The sequence below is a fragment of the Balaenoptera musculus genome, chromosome 2, assembly GCF_009873245.2.
Source record: "Balaenoptera musculus isolate JJ_BM4_2016_0621 chromosome 2, mBalMus1.pri.v3, whole genome shotgun sequence".
Taxonomy (NCBI): Eukaryota; Metazoa; Chordata; class Mammalia; order Artiodactyla; family Balaenopteridae; genus Balaenoptera; species Balaenoptera musculus.
In genome coordinates, this window is record NC_045786.1 from 60,359,099 (window position 1) to 60,377,359 (window position 18,261).

General features: G+C 41.4%; 1 protein-coding gene across 4 annotated transcripts in view; it reads left to right on the top strand.

Annotated features, from left to right (window-relative positions):
• Positions 1–18,261, top strand: part of EDC3 (enhancer of mRNA decapping 3) — a 53,240-nt gene that overhangs the window by 18,432 nt on the left and 16,547 nt on the right. For all 4 annotated transcript variants that reach the window (XM_036844139.1, XM_036844141.1, XM_036844142.1 and 1 more), the window contains 2 exons: positions 1,750–2,066; positions 12,181–12,516. In XM_036844139.1, the coding sequence (XP_036700034.1) occupies positions 1,750–2,066; positions 12,181–12,516 (653 nt within the window). The remainder of the gene's footprint in view (positions 1–1,749; positions 2,067–12,180; positions 12,517–18,261) is intronic.

Consider the following 18,261-nt stretch of genomic DNA (forward strand, 5'->3'; position numbering starts at 1 on the left):
TTTGTGGCCTGGTCCCTCTAGGCCCTCCCTACTCCACCATTGTCTTTTTTCCAACTTTACCATCTTGCTGAAGTAGCTTTTGCCAAGTGCCAAATGCAGTAGAGTGTCTCAATTCTAATCTTATTCAAATGTGCCCTAACTGTTGGAATGGCCTCTTCTTTTTATTTCTTTGTCACCCCTTGGGTTTTCCTGCCATATATTCCTCCATTCCTTTATACACCTTCCCCCACCCCCACCCCCAGATTCCTTTTCTTCTCACTTTTTAAGATGGGGTTAGTCAAAGTTCTATCTTTGGCTCTTTTCTGAGTCTGTATTCTCTCTAGACAGTCTCATGTGTACCTTCTTACACATTAGTGAGATCCCAAATCTTTAATTTAGACCCATTATCTGAGTTCCATACACTTTAGTTGTCTACTGGTCATTTCCAGGTGGATATCCCACAGAATATCCTAAATTTAAGATTTTCAAAGCTGAGCTCATTATGTTATCTGCAGATTTCTTCCTCCCAAGGTGTACCCTTAATTAGTGACTAACGACACCTTTCACCCAAGTTAGAAGCTTTGGAGTCATAATAAATTCTTTCTCTTGATCTTCATGTTCAGTTAGTTACCAAATTCTGTGGATTCCAAGTGTTATTTGGTTCTGTCCTCCCCTCTCTCTTTGCATTGTCACTTCCCCTCTTATTTCTTGCCTCATCTCCTAACTGGTGACCCTGTGTCTAGTTTCTCCACCTTCCTTACAGCCACCAGGAAAATCCAGTGTGATTATGATCTGATCCCTAATTTCCTCCACAGCCTTAGCTCCTAATGGCCCTCCATAAGCATTTTGCTCTTCAGTAACACTGTGACATTTGCAGGTCCTCAAATGGCCCACATTTTCTCAATCTCTGAGCCTTGGCCTAAGATGCCCCTCTCCCTACCATACTCTGCTTGGCCAACTCTTATTTTCCTTCCCCGACCAGACTTAGCTTAAGCGCTTCATCTATCTCTGCCAGACTCACATGTATTTTGCTTTGGGGAGCTCTAGTCCCCTGTACACACTTCTGTCATAGTATTCAACACTTTTGATTACCTACTTGAATTTTCTGCCGACCAGACTGCGAGTTCCTTGTGGGCATGTAATGCTTTTCATATCTATATACCCCACTCCTAGTACAGGGCTTACCATATGGTAAGTACTCTGTGTATACCTATCGAATGAGCAGGTGAGTGAATGAATGAAAAAAAACTGTTAAGCAGTCTAGAAATCTAAGATGTTAATGATAGTTTTGTGATTAACAATAGGTCTCTTTATTTTTTACTGAAGTATAGTTGATTTACAATGTTGTGCTAATTTCTGCTGTACAGCAGAGTGACTCAGTTATACATATGTATACATTCTTTTCTATACTCTTTTCCATTATGGTCTATCCCAGAACACTGAATATAGTTCCCTGTGCTTTACAGTAGGACCTTGTCCATCCATTCTATATGTAATAGTTTGTATCTCCTAACCCCAGACTCCCAGTCCATCCCTCCCCCTCCCCAACTCCCCCTTAACAATAGGTCTCTTTAAAGGCCAGTGCTGTGTCAGTTGAATGTCAGTGGCTGAGCCTTGTCTTTAAGTGCTCTACTACCTTTTCTAGGTTTTGCCTCTGATGACTCATTGAAATGCAGCCCTGCAAAGGTGTAGCTGGTTGCTATTGATCCCAGTTTCATCTCTGTTATCACTATTACAATTTTGAGACTTGGACTCTTTTGTATATTTCAGGGCAGGTGACATAACGGAATTAAAAATTCTGGAGATACCAGGTCCTGGAGAAAACCAACATTTTGGAGACCTTCATCAGACAGAATTAGGCCCCTCTGGTGTTGGGTGCCAAGTAGGTGTCAATCAGAATGGCACGGGCAAGTTGGTCAAGAAGCCAGCCTCTTCCAGCAGTGCCCCTCAGAACATCCCTAAGAGGACAGATGTGAAGAGCCAAGATGTTGCCGTCTCTCCCCAGCAGCAGTGCTCAAAGAGCTATGTGGACAGGCACATGGAATCCTTGAGTCAGTCCAAAAGTTTCCGTCGTCGGCACAACTCTTGTAAGTTGGATCAAATTAATATGTCTTCTTAATCTGATGTTTCCTGTCCACTTATCCACTTCTGTTCTTTAAATAAGTCATCTATTACCCTAATAAAAAAAGGATGCTGGCAGAGCTTCACAAAAATATAGCATGTTTCTTTTCTTCCGGAGCTAGTTCGTCAAGATATTAAAGGGAAAGGAAATGAGCTGTTAGAGACTCACACCAGCTCCCTGCCCTCTCCCACCACTTCCCTTCCTTCAAAAAAAGTCAGTGATCTGCCTAGAGTTCACATAGACAAAAGTGATGTTGTTTTTGATCTGGTAACTGGTGGTAGTAGTGATGTCTGGGTTGAACCTGCACTAAAGCTGTTCTGGGGATTCTTGAATAACTTCTCTTTTTGTGATTTGACTCCCATCCTCAGTTAGAGGAGAGGAAGGGACGGGCCTAGACATCTCTGTGATCTTACAGTTTCTGACAGACACAGTTTTAAATTTGCTGTGTTCACTGTCCCTGCCGGCACACCAAGGAGGGCATACACTGGTGTGTGTTAATGCCCAGTTTTATTTGGTAACTGACAAATTGTTGAATGTCATTTGCTCATTATAGAACCATAGTTAATTCACTAGAATCAGGTATGCTCTTTAACATATTGAATATTTACTAGAATAATGTTATAATAATGAATTATAGCAGATTCACTAGAATCTGTGTGGCCCTTCAGAAGCCAGCATTTTTAAGTTTTGAAAGTGCCTGATTCCGTGAATAAACTATTGAAATTTTGAGGAAAAAAAAAAAGGTATTTCAAGGCACTTTTCCTTCATTGCTTCTTAAATAACTCTCTGAATTGACAATGATTGAAGATCTGAGACTGAAATTGAGTTGTTAGTTCTTCTGTATCCTTTGAAAAACTGTAGAATTATTGGATACAAAATGACTTTTTCTATTTAGACTTCAACCTTCTGTACTTTGCTTCATTCTCTCTTTAAGAAAAAAACAAAACAAAACTTTTTTCTAAATAAATAAAAAGGTAGAACCAATGTACTGAGCTTCGAAGTTGATGTACCTGCCCTTTAAAAAAAAAAACAAAAACACCTTTTTTCTTTACCAAAAAATTAACTCTTTGTTAAGTTCGAATGTTCAAGCAGTTTATAATCTCTCATGTACTTGTAGATAATCTTCATTAGCAATTTGTAAATTACTTTTTTCACACATATTTTCCCCGTTATTAACATCTTAACATTAGTATGATACATTTGTTACATTTAATGAACCAGTGTTGATACATTAACCAAAGTCTATATTTTATTCAGATTGCCATAGTTTTTACCTCATGTCCTTGTTACAGACTCTCATCCAGCATACCATGTTACATTTAGTAGTCATGTCTTCTCTTAGCTCTGACAGTTTCTCAGACTTTCATTGTTTTTGATGACCTAGACAGTTTTGATGAGCACTGGTCAGCTATTTTGTAGAATATTCCTCAATTGGTATTTGATGTTTTTCTCATGATTAGACTGGGGTTATATGCTTTTGGGAGGAAGACCACAGAGAGAAAGTGTCATTTTCATCACATCATATCAAGAATATGTACTGTCACCATGGTTTATGACTTTTGATGTTGACCTTGATTGCCTGGCTGAGGTAGTGTGTGTCAGGGTTCTCCTCTGAAGTCACTATGTACAGCCCACACCTAAGGCGTGGAGACTTATGCAGAATATCTACATAAGTTACTTGGAATTCTTCTGCATCAGAGGTTTGTCTCTTCTCTCTCATTTGTTTTTATCATTTATTTTTATCAGTATGGACTTATAAGTATTTATTTTATACTTTGGCTTATAATTCAATACCACTTTATTTTGGTACTCAGATTGTTTCAGCTTTGGATGCTGAGAGCTCTTCCAGTTGGCTACTGTGTACCTTTGACATGCTCCCATCATTGTGGGTGGGTTTTTTTTTTCCCCCCAGTACTTCCTTACTTTCTGGCACTACAAGGTGCTCCAGGTTTATCTTTTAAATTTCCTGCCCCAACCCTAGAATCAGCCATGTCTCCAAGGAGCCTTGTTTCCTTTTACTGGAGAATGGTATTACAAACCACAGTCTAGCCACTAGATGTGCTCATTGCTACTGGGTGTCGCCCTTCAGCTGACAGAGCAGGAAAATATATATGTGTATACTCAACCAGTGTATGTGCACATATCTGTAAATACTTCTATATGTAACCTTCACTACTATAATATTAAGCTAAATATGAGTTCATAGTGATGTGTCCAAGTCTAATCCATTACCACGTGGATCATTCTAGCCTCCTCCTTATCTGTAACCTCTCCCTCCAACTGTGAGAAACCCATACTGTCTGCCATCCATTGACTTAAATTATTCAATTCCAATATACAGTATCAGAATTACTAACCCTAATCCATACTCCCACCCCCTTCATTGACTTGTTTCATGTATTCGTAACAGATTGTTTCCTTACATTCAGCATTTCATCCTTGGACCCTCCAACCTCCTCAGTGATTTTTTTAAAAATTTGCATGCATTAAGGCTCACTCTTTGTGCTCTAAAGTTCTGTGGGTTTTAACAAGTACATAGTATCTTGTATCTCTCATTACAGTACTCTGCAGAATCGCCTGTGTTTCACCTATTCCGTCCTTCCCCTTTTCCCTCAGGGACCGCCCGCCGCCCCCCCTCCCCCAGCAACTACTGATCTTTTTACCCTCCACCTCTGTAGTTTTGCCTTTTCCAGAATATCACATAATTAAAATCACATAGTATGTAGCCTTTTCAGACTAGCTTCTTTCACTTGATATGTATTTAAGATTCATCCATGTCTTTTTGTGGCTTGATAGCTCATTTCCTTTTATTGCTGAATAATATTCCATTGTATGGATATATCAGGACATCTTGGTGGCTTCCAGCTTTTGGTGATTATGAATAAAGCCGCTGTAAATATTTGTGTGCAGGTTTTATGTGGACACAAGTTTTTAGGTGAGTTGGGTAAATACCTAGGGGTGTGATTGCTGGGTGTTATGTGAGACTGTCAAGTTTGTTTCTTTTTCTTTTCTTCCCCCGTTACTAACGATTATAGCAACTCTCTTGAAAGAGTACAGTTAACTTCAAAACAAGTAATTTATTTGATCTTTAACAAGTCACTCTGATATAGTAAAAAGTGGGGTCACTCTCAAAAGTATACTCTGGTTGGGCTTCCCTGGTGGTGCAGTGGTTAAGAATCAGCCTGCCAATGCGGAGGACACGGGTTCGAGCCCTGGTCCAGGAAGATCCCACATGCTGCGGAGCAACTAAGCCCACGCGCCACAGCTACTGAAGCCCACGCCGCGCCTAGAGCCCACGCTCCACAACAAGAGAAGCCACTGCAATGAGAAGCCCGTGCACCGTAACAAAGAGTAGCCCCCGCTCGCCGCAACTAGAGGAAGCCCACGCGCAGCAACGAAGACCCAACGCAGCCAAAAAAATAAAACTAAAAAATTTTTTTTAAAAATTTTAAAAAAAAGTGTACTCTGGTTGACACTTCTTCTGCTTTTGCTGTTTGATCCATTCCCCTTTCCTAGATTATTAAGTGCATGTAAATAAGGTAAAGAGATCATGGGCAGTAAACTGTTAGACTCTCTTTTCGAGAATTTCTTTTGAATCCAGATTTGTGTGGAAGATGTCTGTGGCCTGGGAATTTGATGATGTGATGTGGCTCAGAATTGGTTTGTGATAGAAAACAGAGTTACATTTATTTATCTGATCAGTGAACCCTGTAAGGTAAGTAGGAAGGTCTGCCGGAGATTGACTGACTTAGCATTTATGTAGCATTTTAAGGATTCCAAGGAAGTAGATTGGTTTCTTCCCACCACAGTTGTAATGTAGATTATTAATGTTTTTTTCATGGATGAGTGAGAAATGGAGATTAAGTATTTTTCTCATTAGAGATCTGTAAATCAAATTTTCTCTGGTATATGTACATTGATGTTGAGACTAATAGATTGATAAAGCTATAAGAATATAATCTCTCGGGCTTCCCTGGTGGCGCAGTGGTTGAGAATCCGCCTGCCAATGCAGGGGACACGGGTTCGAGCCCTGGTCCGGGAAGATCCCACATGCCGCGGAGCAACTAAGCCCATGCACCACAACTACTGAGCCTGTGCTCTACAGCCCGCGAGCCACAACTACTGAGCCCACGTGCCACAACTACTGAAGCCCGCGCGCCTAGAGCCTGTGCTCCACAACAAGAGAAGCCACTGCAATGAGAAGCCCACACATTGCAACAAAGAGTAGCCCCTGCTCACCGCAACTACAAAAAGCCTGCATGCAGCAACAAAGACCCAACGCAGCCAAAAATAAATAAAAAAATTAAAAAAAAAAAAAAAAAAAAAAGAATATAATCTCTCGTTGATTCTGGCTTTTAATTGTTCTTTCAAAGTTAGTAACAAGTTGTTGACGGGTTTGTTGGTTCTAGTTACCTAATCCAAAACTGATGAGAGATTTAGCACAAGCAGATTTTAATCTCTTCTTTTAGGTTGTAAAAGAAGGGAGGGTGGGAGGGTGGTTATAAAGAGTAGTTCCTGTGACCTTGGTCGTTGAACTGACCACTTAGAATATTTGTCAAGTGGATGAATGGAGCATCAGTCCCAGGGAGCAGAGGCAAACCTCCTGAGGCCTGTTATATGGTCTGTTTAGTGTAACAGTGATCCCACCATCTGAGGCCCTAAAGTTATTTTTTGCTAAGTTTTCATGGTCCTTCTGAGGTTCTAATGTGACTTCTTAACCTCCTTGGATGTGCTTCATATATCCACCAGACTTGAAAACCCTGGTGCTGCTGCTGGAGCCCAAGAAGTTGACTGATTACCAGGGCCTGGAATTTGGGAGTTGAAAACAAGGTACCAGATACTCTCAGGAACCTGCTCACAAAGCCCATTGAGTCTGGCACTAAAACATTTGTAATTTGACCTTCAGGTGCCCTTTAGCGTGCTGTAAGTGCAGGACAAAGTTCCCCTTTACAATATGTGTGTGACAAAAACCAATAAATAAGTGGCACTGAGTGTTACACAACAATGGGTTTGTTATAAGTTGTCCTGGCCAAAGGGCCTCTGTGCCAAAGGCTGGCAGCAAAATGGCACAGGAAGGCGGCCAGCCTCTAGTCTTAACACACACTTGGCCCTTGTAATTGAAAGGTAAAGAAATCTGGGAAGCATTGTTTATCTTTTCCAGAGGAAGTGCTTTTCTCTCCTAGTGGCCAAAGGCCAGTTTAATACAGAGCCAGGCCCTTTGGGCTGAATAAGCCAAGTATTGAGACAGCTTATTGACCCAGGACTTCCCAATATTTGTTTTAAGGTATGAGGGAAGGGAAGAATAAGAGACAACTGAGAATTTTAGCCTGCCTTTCATTTACTTTATATTCTCTTTTTCTTGCTGACCTATGGTGTCAGTATTTCCTCTTGGAAATTTTTTTCACTGTCTGCTTTCCTGACAGTATTTGGAACATAGCTGATCCTTAGTGTATCTTTGTCAAATGAATGAATGGAAGATCTTTAGTCAGAGGGAGCATGAGAAAATACTTGACACTTTCTAAAGTCAGAACTGTGGGTTTGTAAGTTACGTTTGTAGAGTCTGTGGCCAAGCCAAAAATGATTTCCCGTTTTGCTTCTTTTACTGTCTTCTCTACCATTGATTAACTGCTTGTCTTCATCTGTCATTTTGATAGGTCCAGGATAGTTCATTGTCAGTTCATAATGGACATGACTGAACTGCTTTCCTGTGAAGCCCTTGCCTCATACTCCCTCTTGAATCATTGTTGACTTCATCTTCCTGTCCTTTTCAGTCACGCAACACACTTGGCATAGTTTTTGCTGGTTCCCTTTCTTTCTCATAGTCTCAAGTTGTCTTTTTTTTATAACCTCTTTAGAGGCTTTTGTTGTTTGGGGTTTTTTTGTTTTGTTTTGTTTTTTGATGTGGCTGTTTTGATTTCATAATTCACCAGAGATTCTTGTTTACTTATGGTGGACCAGGCATAGTATTGGCTGACAGGTCTGAATGACAAGTGACACACTTAACACCTTGAATAGAACAGAGATTCAAAGAATTCTGGTTACACTCAGTTAATTTAAAAAAATTAGTTTTTATTTTAATGGCAGTCATAGTTGGAGAGAATACCTGTGAGAGGCATGATGTAGAGCAGACTGAGCAAACTTTTTCTGTAAAGGATCAGATATTAAATAGTTTAGGCCTTGCAGGCCATAAGGTCTCTGTTTCAAACATTTAACTTTGTCTTTGTAGTACATAAGCAGCCTTAGACAATATGTAAACAAATGAATGTAACTGTGTTCCAGTAAAACTTTATTTACAGAAACAGGCAGTGTTTGGGCTGGATTTGGCCCCAGGGCTATGATGTAGAGTATACACTTAGGGTGAAGTTAATCAGTGGTAGTCCATATGGATTCATATTTGGAATAACCTTGATTACTTTTTAATTTGGGAGGCTGTCTTCTTAGATCTGATTAGATTAAATTTTTAAAACAGTCTGGTTAAAGAAGCCTATAAGAGAAATAGAGGGGGCTTCCCTGGTGACGCAGTGGTTGAGAATCTGCCTGCTAATGCAGGGGACACGGGTTCGAGCCCTGGTCTGGGAAGATCCCACATGCCGCGGAGCAATTAGGCCCGTGAGCCACAATTACTGAGCCTGCGCGTCTGGAGCCTGTGCGCCGCAACGAGAGGCCACGATAGTGAGGGGCCCACGCACCGCGATGAAGAGTGGCCCCCGCTTGCCACAGCTAGAGGAAGCCCTCGCATAGAAACGAAGACCCAACACAGCCCAAACAATAAATAAATAAATAAATAATAATTAAAAAAAAAAGAGAAATAGAGGAAGTGTTATCTCTGCCATTCTCTTGTTCACTTATAATTGCATTATTCGTATTATCTTTAATGCATAGCTGCTTTTTTTTTGTTTGTTTGCACTGTACGGCATGTGGGATCTTAGTTCTCCAACCAGGGATTGAACCCGCACCCCCTACATTAGAAGCATGGAGTCTTAACCACTGGACCGCCAGGGAAGTCCCAATACATAGCTTTTTTATAGGAATCTTTTAAAGCGACTTACTCATTTTTGTATGCTTTAGTAGTTAAAAATGTATATAGTTGCTCAGTGTGAATGTACTTAATGTTATCGAACTGTACACTTAAAAATGGTTTAAATGGTAAATTGTATGTTATGTATATTTTACCACAATTTAAAAATTTTGATGTAAATCCACTTGGATGGACACACTTCTTATTATGGAACATCATTCATTCCTCAGATAGTTCAAATACTGGCAGTGATTGGGTGGCATGAAACCTCATAAGGGTGCCAATTTCCATCTGTACATTAAGTTCATAAGGCTTAATTTCTTCCTGTTTTTAGTTAAAAGAAAGAATAAATAAAATATTCAATATCTTCTCCCTGCATCCCAGTGGATCATCCTTTGCACTCCTGGGTATGCACACAACCACTGGAGAGAGACCACTGGGCCAGAGACCTATTTCCTAATAATCTTGATTTAATATTTTTTATTTTTTCAAATAAATTTACTTATTTGGCTGCGTTGGGTCTTCATTGCTGCGCGTGGGCCTTCTCTAGTTTTGGCGAGCGGGGGCTACTCTTCGTTGCGATGCACAGGCTTCTCATTGCGGTGGCTTGTTGTGGAGCATGGGCTCTAGGTGCATGGGCTCAGTAGTTGTGGAACATGGGCTCTAGAGCGCAGGCTCAGTAGTTGTGGCGTACGGGCTTAGTTGCTTCACGGTATGTGGGCTCTTCCCAGACCAGGGCTCGAACCCGTGTCCCCTGCTTTGGCAGGCGGATTCTTAACCACTGCGCCACCAGGGAAGTCCCTATTGATTTAATATTGAGGCAATACATTGATAATCCTACAAACTGGACTTTTTTCTCTAGTTCTTCCCTTGCCTACATACATTGCTAATGGTGTTATCCTGACCTTGTATTTTCATTCTCTCTTTTTTTTTTAAACAGTATTTAACAGTATTTACATTCTAATTAGACAGTCTCTGTCTTTTTTTTTTTTTTTTAATTTATTTATGGCTGTGTTGGGTCTTCGTTTCTGTGTGAGGGCTTTCTCTAGTTGCGGCAAGCGGGGGCCACTCTTCATCGCAGTGCGTGGGCCTCTCATTATCGCGGCCTCTCTTTTTGCGGAGCACAGGTTCCAGACGCGCAGGCTCAGTAATTGTGGCTCACGGGCCTAGTTGCTCCGCGGCATGTGGGATCTTCCCAGACCAGGGCTCGAACCCGTGTCCCATGCATTGGCAGGCAGATTCTCAACCACTGCGCCACCAGGGAAGCCCTGTATTTTCATTCTTGTTCTCCCATTCCTAACCCAGCTCTGTTTCTCATCCATATTTCTGTAGCACTTTATATAAACTTCTATTATAATTCTCATTATATTGTATTTTAGTTATTTGCTTATATATCTCTCCTCCTTCCTTTTTGGGTAGCATGTCTTGGTTATGTACTATATTCCCGGTACCTGGCTGTGGCACACAGCATGCTCTCACTAAATGTTTTTATCAAATTATCAGAACTAGAACTTAACCCAGACTTTGACAAGCTTCTCAGTGGTTCATAATCTCAGCTGTTCATGGTGACTCAGCCAACTCTTCCTCCCCTTCATAATTTTGGTCAGCCTTAGGTTTTTCTCAGAGGCCTAAATCTCATCCTAACTGCCAGCATAGCCCTTTTCCATACCAATATTTGGCATTAGGAAGACTTAGACATGAGTTATATTTGCATAGTATACATCTTTCAGAATAATTATTGTAATTGCTCTTGCTGATGTTGATTGATAACATTAAACAAATATTTATTGACTGACTGCTATGTACTAGAAACCCTGCTGGGGGTACCACAGTGATCATTTTACACACAAGGAAATTGAGAAGTTGGGTGATAGGTATAAGATTATACAACACGCAAATAGATCCTAGGTCTCGTGACTCATGGTCCATTGGATAGAAGGGAGTTGCTGTGAGAAAAGTTAGAGCAGTATAGTTGGGATGATACGTGTGAGGGGGTTTGCTCATGATCATCCTAACCTCTTCTTGAGTATTTTCAATAATTGAGGAGCTTGTTCTCACAAAAGGAAGTACATGATGTTTATCCAGACTATGTTGGCAGTTCCATTTGCCATACCAGTCAGCTGATCCATCCTTTCAGGGTGATCAGATGGGGCTCAAACTATAAATTCAGTTCAGGATTCTCTGGGAAGGGATGGTTTGGAGAATTCTGTGGGGTCTTCTGCCTTGGCTGCTAGAGGAGTAGTTGACTGATATGTGGTGGCCAAACAGAGTTTCAGAGACAGAGAGTGACTGACTGCTGTGGTGTTGATATGCATCTTGGTGTGCCCTCTACAGGATCAGGTCAATATGGTCCTTGTCGTCATTTGATGGTTCAGAAATTGCCTTCCTAGAAGTGGTAAAATTTTGAGAAAAGAGTTCACATTAACCAAAAGATATAAAAACAGGCCTGTAAATCAAAATATATCAACTTATAGTGGTAGATGTATATCTGGCTCAAGGTCTGGAATCTGTCTAAACCCAGGGATTCCCTCCTACTGGGGTAGCCTGAGACTGAGTTAAAAAATCAGAAGATTGCTTGCTTGGTAAGCATGGAATTCAGAGCCACTTGAATAAGATCTTCCTGTGAGCTTCAGGTTATGAGGACTTGGCCTTCTTTTACTCTGGGGGTATTTCTCTCTTAATTAACTGCTGGACATTCAGAATCAAACCACCCAGACCTGTGGGAAGAGACTGCTGTATTGTTGCCCTTCCACTTTTTTGGTATATTCAGTTGTCAAAAAAGCCTCAGTCATTACCAATTCCCTTATGAAGAGCAGAGCTTAAGATTTCCAGACGCACTGCTTATTTCATATTCACTGTTAGTCGGGTAATATACGAAATCTATTATTCCATGAGATTTGTGGTAATTTTTTCTACTTAATGTGATTTAGGAATAGCTTTACCTTATACCATTTTCACATTGATTCCTGTAACACTGTCCACAAAGGACTAATGTATTTTCCACTTACAAATGAGCACTTTATGTGGGCACACTGACTTTAGTCCCTTTTTTTTTCTCCAGGGTCATCTAGTAGCAGGCACCCAAATCAGGCAACTCCAAAGAAAAGTGGCTTAAAGAATGGCCAGATGAAGAATAAAGATGACGAGTGCTTTGGGGATGATATTGAGGAGATCCCAGATACAGATTTTGATTTTGAAGGGAACCTGGCCCTTTTTGACAAAGCAGCTGTGTTTGAGGAGATTGATACTTATGAGAGGAGAAGTGGTACCCGTTCCCGGGGCATCCCAAATGAGAGGCCTACTCGGTACCGCCATGATGAGAACATCCTGGAGTCAGAGCCCATCGTCTATCGTCGGATCACAGTGCCCCACAACGTGAGCAAGGAGTTCTGCACAGGTAAGTTAACCCCATGTCCCACTGGCTGCTTTTCCTTTTTTTTTTTTTTTTTTAATACTTGAAACAGAATGACCCAGATTCTGAGTCAGAGTCTTGTAGTAGGAGTTAACTCAAGGGGCATGGTGGTTGGCCCATTATATTGTCTTTTAGAGACTGTGGCCAATATAGCATCCTACCTACCACTAGGCTGGGGTGGGGGCTGATTTCTCTACATGTCCATTTTTATCCTGTACCTGGCAGGATCTGGTCTGCTGTTAAGTATGTTATGATTAACAACTAAAGGCATAGAGGCTGACTATCTAGATTGACATAGTCAGCTCTATTTTTACTTTGGCTTCCCTGTTACTGCCTGTAGATTTTACCAGAAGTTCAACTCTGCTTCACTGGTTGTTTGCTGGGGTAAGAAATAGAGCTGAGTAGTTGAAACCATTGGCTAAAATTAGGGTTTCAATAAATTACATTTGTTTACTGCACTGTCCTCATCTCCTGCTAACCCTGGTCATTGAGGGTTGGCTAGTCATAATGCTTATGTGACAGTGTAGTGCCTTGGTAATTAGGTAGGTCACTGTGTATGATAGCCTAGTCTGTTAACTCAGTGATTTTTAAGTTTGTGGTTTTGTTTTATCTTTTAGCATTTGGATCTTTTCTTCAAACATGGCATTTGAGGCAGCTGTAGGACAGGTGGTCTACCTCGTCCCTGTCTCTGTCCCTTCCCCCCAAACTTATTATTAACTGGGCTTCTTAGATTACAGATTGAAACTATTGTTGTTAAATGATCTTAGGAGCTAAAGGAGGAATCAGTCATTTTAATAAGTATAATAATCATCTGAAGTCTTGGAGTCTTGAATATAGGGAATATAAACCTTGAATGCTAGTAGCAGTTACAGGGAGATTTATGGAGACAGCTTAGTTACATATGGGGGAAGATCAGAGACATGGCATGGCATTTTTGTAAACATCAGTAGGGCTCTGTGGTATTTGGTTTTGCTGAGTGTAAAAGCTTCCATGTGAAAAAAAAGAAATAAGCAGGTTGTCAGGTTAAGAAAGACTACTAATTTCTGTCTTTCACTATCAGACTCTGGCAGGCACGCCTCTTTACTAAGGTAGTTTCCTTAAGTGACACTGACAGTGTGAGTTGCTGAACTCCTTTGATTTTTATCACCTATGTTAAGGCAAACAACCTAGCTCAGAATCAGGCTTAATTTAAATTGCCAGGTTTTAAGCTTTTCAAAGGCAGCTATCATCCAGCAGGTCTGGTTGTATACTCAGATCCTGCCGTCCATCCACTTTTTTTTTTTTTTTTAACATCTTTATTGGAGTATAATTGCTTTACAATGGTGTGTTAGTTTCTGCTGTATAACAAAGTGAATCAGCTATACATACACCGTCCATCCACTTTTGACTGTTCTCCTTTTTACTGCCCTCAGTGGCAAAATAAGCTGCCTCTACTGGTAACTCTCTGGAAGCTGAGGTGGTTGGGTCGTGCCGTATGTGATTTCCCTGAAATTCCTGAGCTTGGGGAGATTATAGCCTGCCTTGGAGTGAAGTGGCTAACAGGGAGAGAATAGCAATAAGAATCAGGAAAGATTCTCAGATCTAAAAGAGCCTAAGAAAACATTTGCCAAAGTAGACAACAGGAGAGGTGGGAATTTTTCTTCCTACATACTCTTATCTCCCCAGCTTAATGTTCACACTTTGTTTAATGACAGAAGTGAAAGTTCCCCCCTCTCATATTTTTCCAGAATTGCCATTAACAGACATACTACAAACCACATGTGCTAGGCATTGGCCAAGAACTCGGGTATGGCGGCTTGTGGTGTGTAGCAACCAGCTGCGTTTCACTGGAGCATGACAGTGAGGGTACAAGAGGCCCTATAGCCTCATGCCATCTGGTTTTTCTCTTTGTTCTCAGCAGTGATAAGGAGTGGAAATGAAGTCCTTTTGCCAAGCAGGATCTATGCTGGAAATAGAGCAAGCAAGCAATTATCTTGCTGAGCAGCTTCTACAGGTGATTTTGTCTCTGTTCCAGCTCCAAGGCACAAGTCTCAAAGCAGGTTTTTACTCAATGTTATTCACGTAGTGCCTGGCTGGGGACACTTTTCCAGTTGGATTTACTGTCCAAATGTTAGTATCAGAATGAGGCAAGCTATCTGGAATATGTGGGGAAACAAGCTAGGACAAAAAAAAAATGTTAGTGTTAGGTTACTTGATCACCTAGTATAATTTTCTCATTTAACAGATTGAGGACATTGAGGTCCAGAGAGGTAAAGGCTCTATAAACCTTATCTATCACATTTCCTTTCCTTTTCTGAATACAGATATGTTAAAGAGAAAGAAGGATATAAGAAGAGAAGGGCAGTTTAATGGCAATTAGACTATATAGTCTTTTCTCTTTAGTATTCCCTCAGGACTAGACCAACTTAGATCTGCAGTTGTAGAGAGTGGTTTGGCTAGCTCCCCAATCTAGCCTTGTGGCATTCATGTCCTAGAACCCCAAATACTTATTTTCTGCTAATTCCCAGAGTAGCAAAAGAACATGTTTACTACCCATTTGGTAATGGCTTGGGTTTCAGGATTCTGGCAGCTTGCTGCTGGTATCCTACACATTGACTGCATGCTGAGTGGTGTCAACAGTTTCTAAGCTGTTATTCTCTAATTGCTCATACTCCTCTTGGCAATACTCTTTGCCAACTGTGTGCATGGAGGGGGGCAGTGTTATAAAAGGTCTATTGATTGGGAAAACACATTCAGGAAGCAGCTAAATTTAGCTCTTTGTTTAACCCAAATCTTTTCTCTCTGGAGGGTCCCTTTGGGTCCTTTAACAGTGCTGCTATCTCCAACAGATTGTCAGACATTCCTCCAGCTTAGACCTACGCTGCTAAATAATGGTACCCTGTGGTTGCATACATGTTGGTTAAGTTTGCCTGTAAAATGCTAGATGCATGTGAGCACTCTGTGTTCAGAGGTGAGAGGTCCCCAAAGAACACCGGTTAGGAGAGTGGTAAGGCTTCAGAGAAGAATCTTTGCTCAACATTCATAGTATTCTCAAAGTAATTTTTAAGACAGTGTGGGCCAGTAGGAACACTGTGCTTATTATATGTAAGTCACTCTAAGACAGTCCTTGTATCCAAGTAATTAAGATGTACTAGGAAATGGAAAGATACCATATATGCCTGGAGTCCAGTGAGAGTGTGGACATTAGCATTGGGTGTTGAGAGGCACGAGAGGTCTTGAAGGCTGGGCTGATCAGGAAAGGCTTCACAAAGGGAGCAGGACAGAAGCCTTGAAGCATGGGCAGGATTTCACCAGAGAGGAAGAGGAAGATACTTATGGGTAGGCTGGGCAGGTGCTGGTGTAGTGTGATAAAGGCTGTGTGGGAGATTGGCTATTGGCTGGTTTGGCCAGGGCGGAGATTTTTGTGTGGGGGAATAGCAGGAATTAAAAATAGCTTTAGACCAGAGCTCAGAGAGCCTGTGTGCTAATGCTGCCCCTTGTTTTATGGCCATGAGGAGCAACTGAAGGATTCTGAAAAAGACATGATCCAAAATCTCTTTTAGGAAAATTTGTTAGTCTTTAGCAAGACTGGTCTCGTGATAGAGTTCAGAGTAGAATTTGAGGAGAGAGACCAGAGCAGGAAGATAAGTTAGACTGATGACATAACTAATATGCCAGGGGTTTGGACCTCTGAATGGAAAGGAAGACAGAGATGTGAGAGAAGTGACAAAGGGGAATTTGATAGGATTTGATGATTGAAGACAGGTTGAAGAGGGTTGAGTGAACAACAGAATTGAAAAGCATTGAATCTGTGGGGTGTGAAGAATGGCAGCGAGTCTAGTTGTGGAACGTCTAGGTTTTAATGGGCCAAGTTTTTGTGATTTTCTTCTTGCATTGCTTTGTGGCTGAGCCCAGAGAAAGCAATTAGTAGAGTTGCCACACTGAGGGACTTACTAATTATTCAATATTAAAGGCTTCAATGAGGAGGCTTCTGTAGGGTCAGAGAATTGAGATATGTAGCCACGTGGGGACTACTGAGCCTGTTTCCTTGTCTGTAAAGTGGGATAATATTTGGCAATTAAATGAGATCACGTGGAAAGCAACTAGTGCAATGCCCGGCTTATAATTATTATTCAGTCAATATATGACTTTAATGTGAAGTGCAAAGGCTGTCTCAATAAAGTTACTTCAAAGCGTCAACATTTATAAAACTTTTACTATGTGCCAGGCACCGTTCTAGATGCTCTGGTAAGTCATTGTCCATCACCTCAGGGGCCTTACATAGGGTAACCAGATGTGTAAACAAATAATGGAAGTGTGTACAAGATTTAGAGGTGGCAGAAAAGGAAGGGTGAGTGCCTGGTTCAGGAGAAACAATATTATGATCACCGTCATAATATTGGATGTTCATTGGGTATTTACTGTGTCCTGGGCACCATTCTAAGCACTTCACATGCTTATCACAGTTAATTTTCATGGCATCTCTGTGAGGTACTGTTTTCCCCTTTTTGTTATTATCCTCATTTTGTTGGAGTTAAGTGTTCCATTAAATCTTTCACCAGGAATGACTTCAAAGTGTCTAGAATTCTTCATTCCCTGGGTTCTAATAAATTCTTCTCAGGTTCATTTATTCAAGACCCCTTCATTTTGGGTAGAATTCTGATTTAATTTCTGCCATTTTTTTCCCACTGTGTAGCCTTCTTTTGTCTTCAAGTATATAGAAGCCAGATGGGAGGCAACAGGGTGCTATTGGTACAGGCACTGAATCTCCACAGTTGTCCCATCGGCTTTGCCTGAAGGATGTTCCTCAGCCTCCACACTATGTGTCTGCTGAAGTTTGGGGAGTAGCAAGTGTATGAAGATGACCTGAAGTAGAGTTACTGCTTACTGTCTTGCAAAAGGATCAAGTCAGAGTTTGAGTGAGGCACTCTGGTTTGAGCTCCCTTAGTTCAGCACCACTTAACGCATACTCATTTTTCTCAGTAAAAGCAGTTCTAGTTCTACTCTGAAGGGGAGTAGCTGGTGAAGCCACAGTTGGCTTGTTTCTGCTGCTTCTGGCTTGCCTCTTTATTCTTCTCTTTGCGCTTCAGTAGCGCTGTATCTTGCTCTCAGGACAAGCTCTGCTTTCACCATTCCAGGCTGTCAGTTGTTTTCCACAGCTGGCGTTCCATTTCTGCCTCTGAGCCCTGTCTGCCTTCCTCTGCTTCTTGTCCCCAGAGGCCCTCAAGATGTGTCCTAATGCTTTCAAGACGAGCAGTGTTTTTTACCTCCTGAAGAACAGGTAATCAGGAAATCTGTTTTGGGTTTGTTTATGTGTTCAGAAGGAATTCAGAAAGAAAGAAATCTTTGAGCTTAGAAGTGGCCATTGAGGAATTTTACCCTGAGGATAGTGAAGACTGCCTTCAGTGGCTATCGTGCTCCTGAGGAGGATCCTTCTCACGCGGAGACTCGAGTGTCTGCTGCAGTGGAACTGGTCATGATCTCACTGCTTTTTCAAACCATTGACCCAACCCACATGGGTTCTTCCTTGATCTCCCTTCAACCCTCATTCCCCTTCCTGTGTTTACAGATTAGACCATGTGCTACAGGGATGCCACTCCCGGGGAGGCACCTCTTTTACATTTCTTATCCTAAGAGAGCCACAGGGGAGACATGAGGAGGTAAATTCTAGGAAGTGTTCTGGACCAGAAAACCTGCATTAACAATACCTGTGCTCCTGCACCAAGTGCCGCCACAGCTTTTCATTGAGCA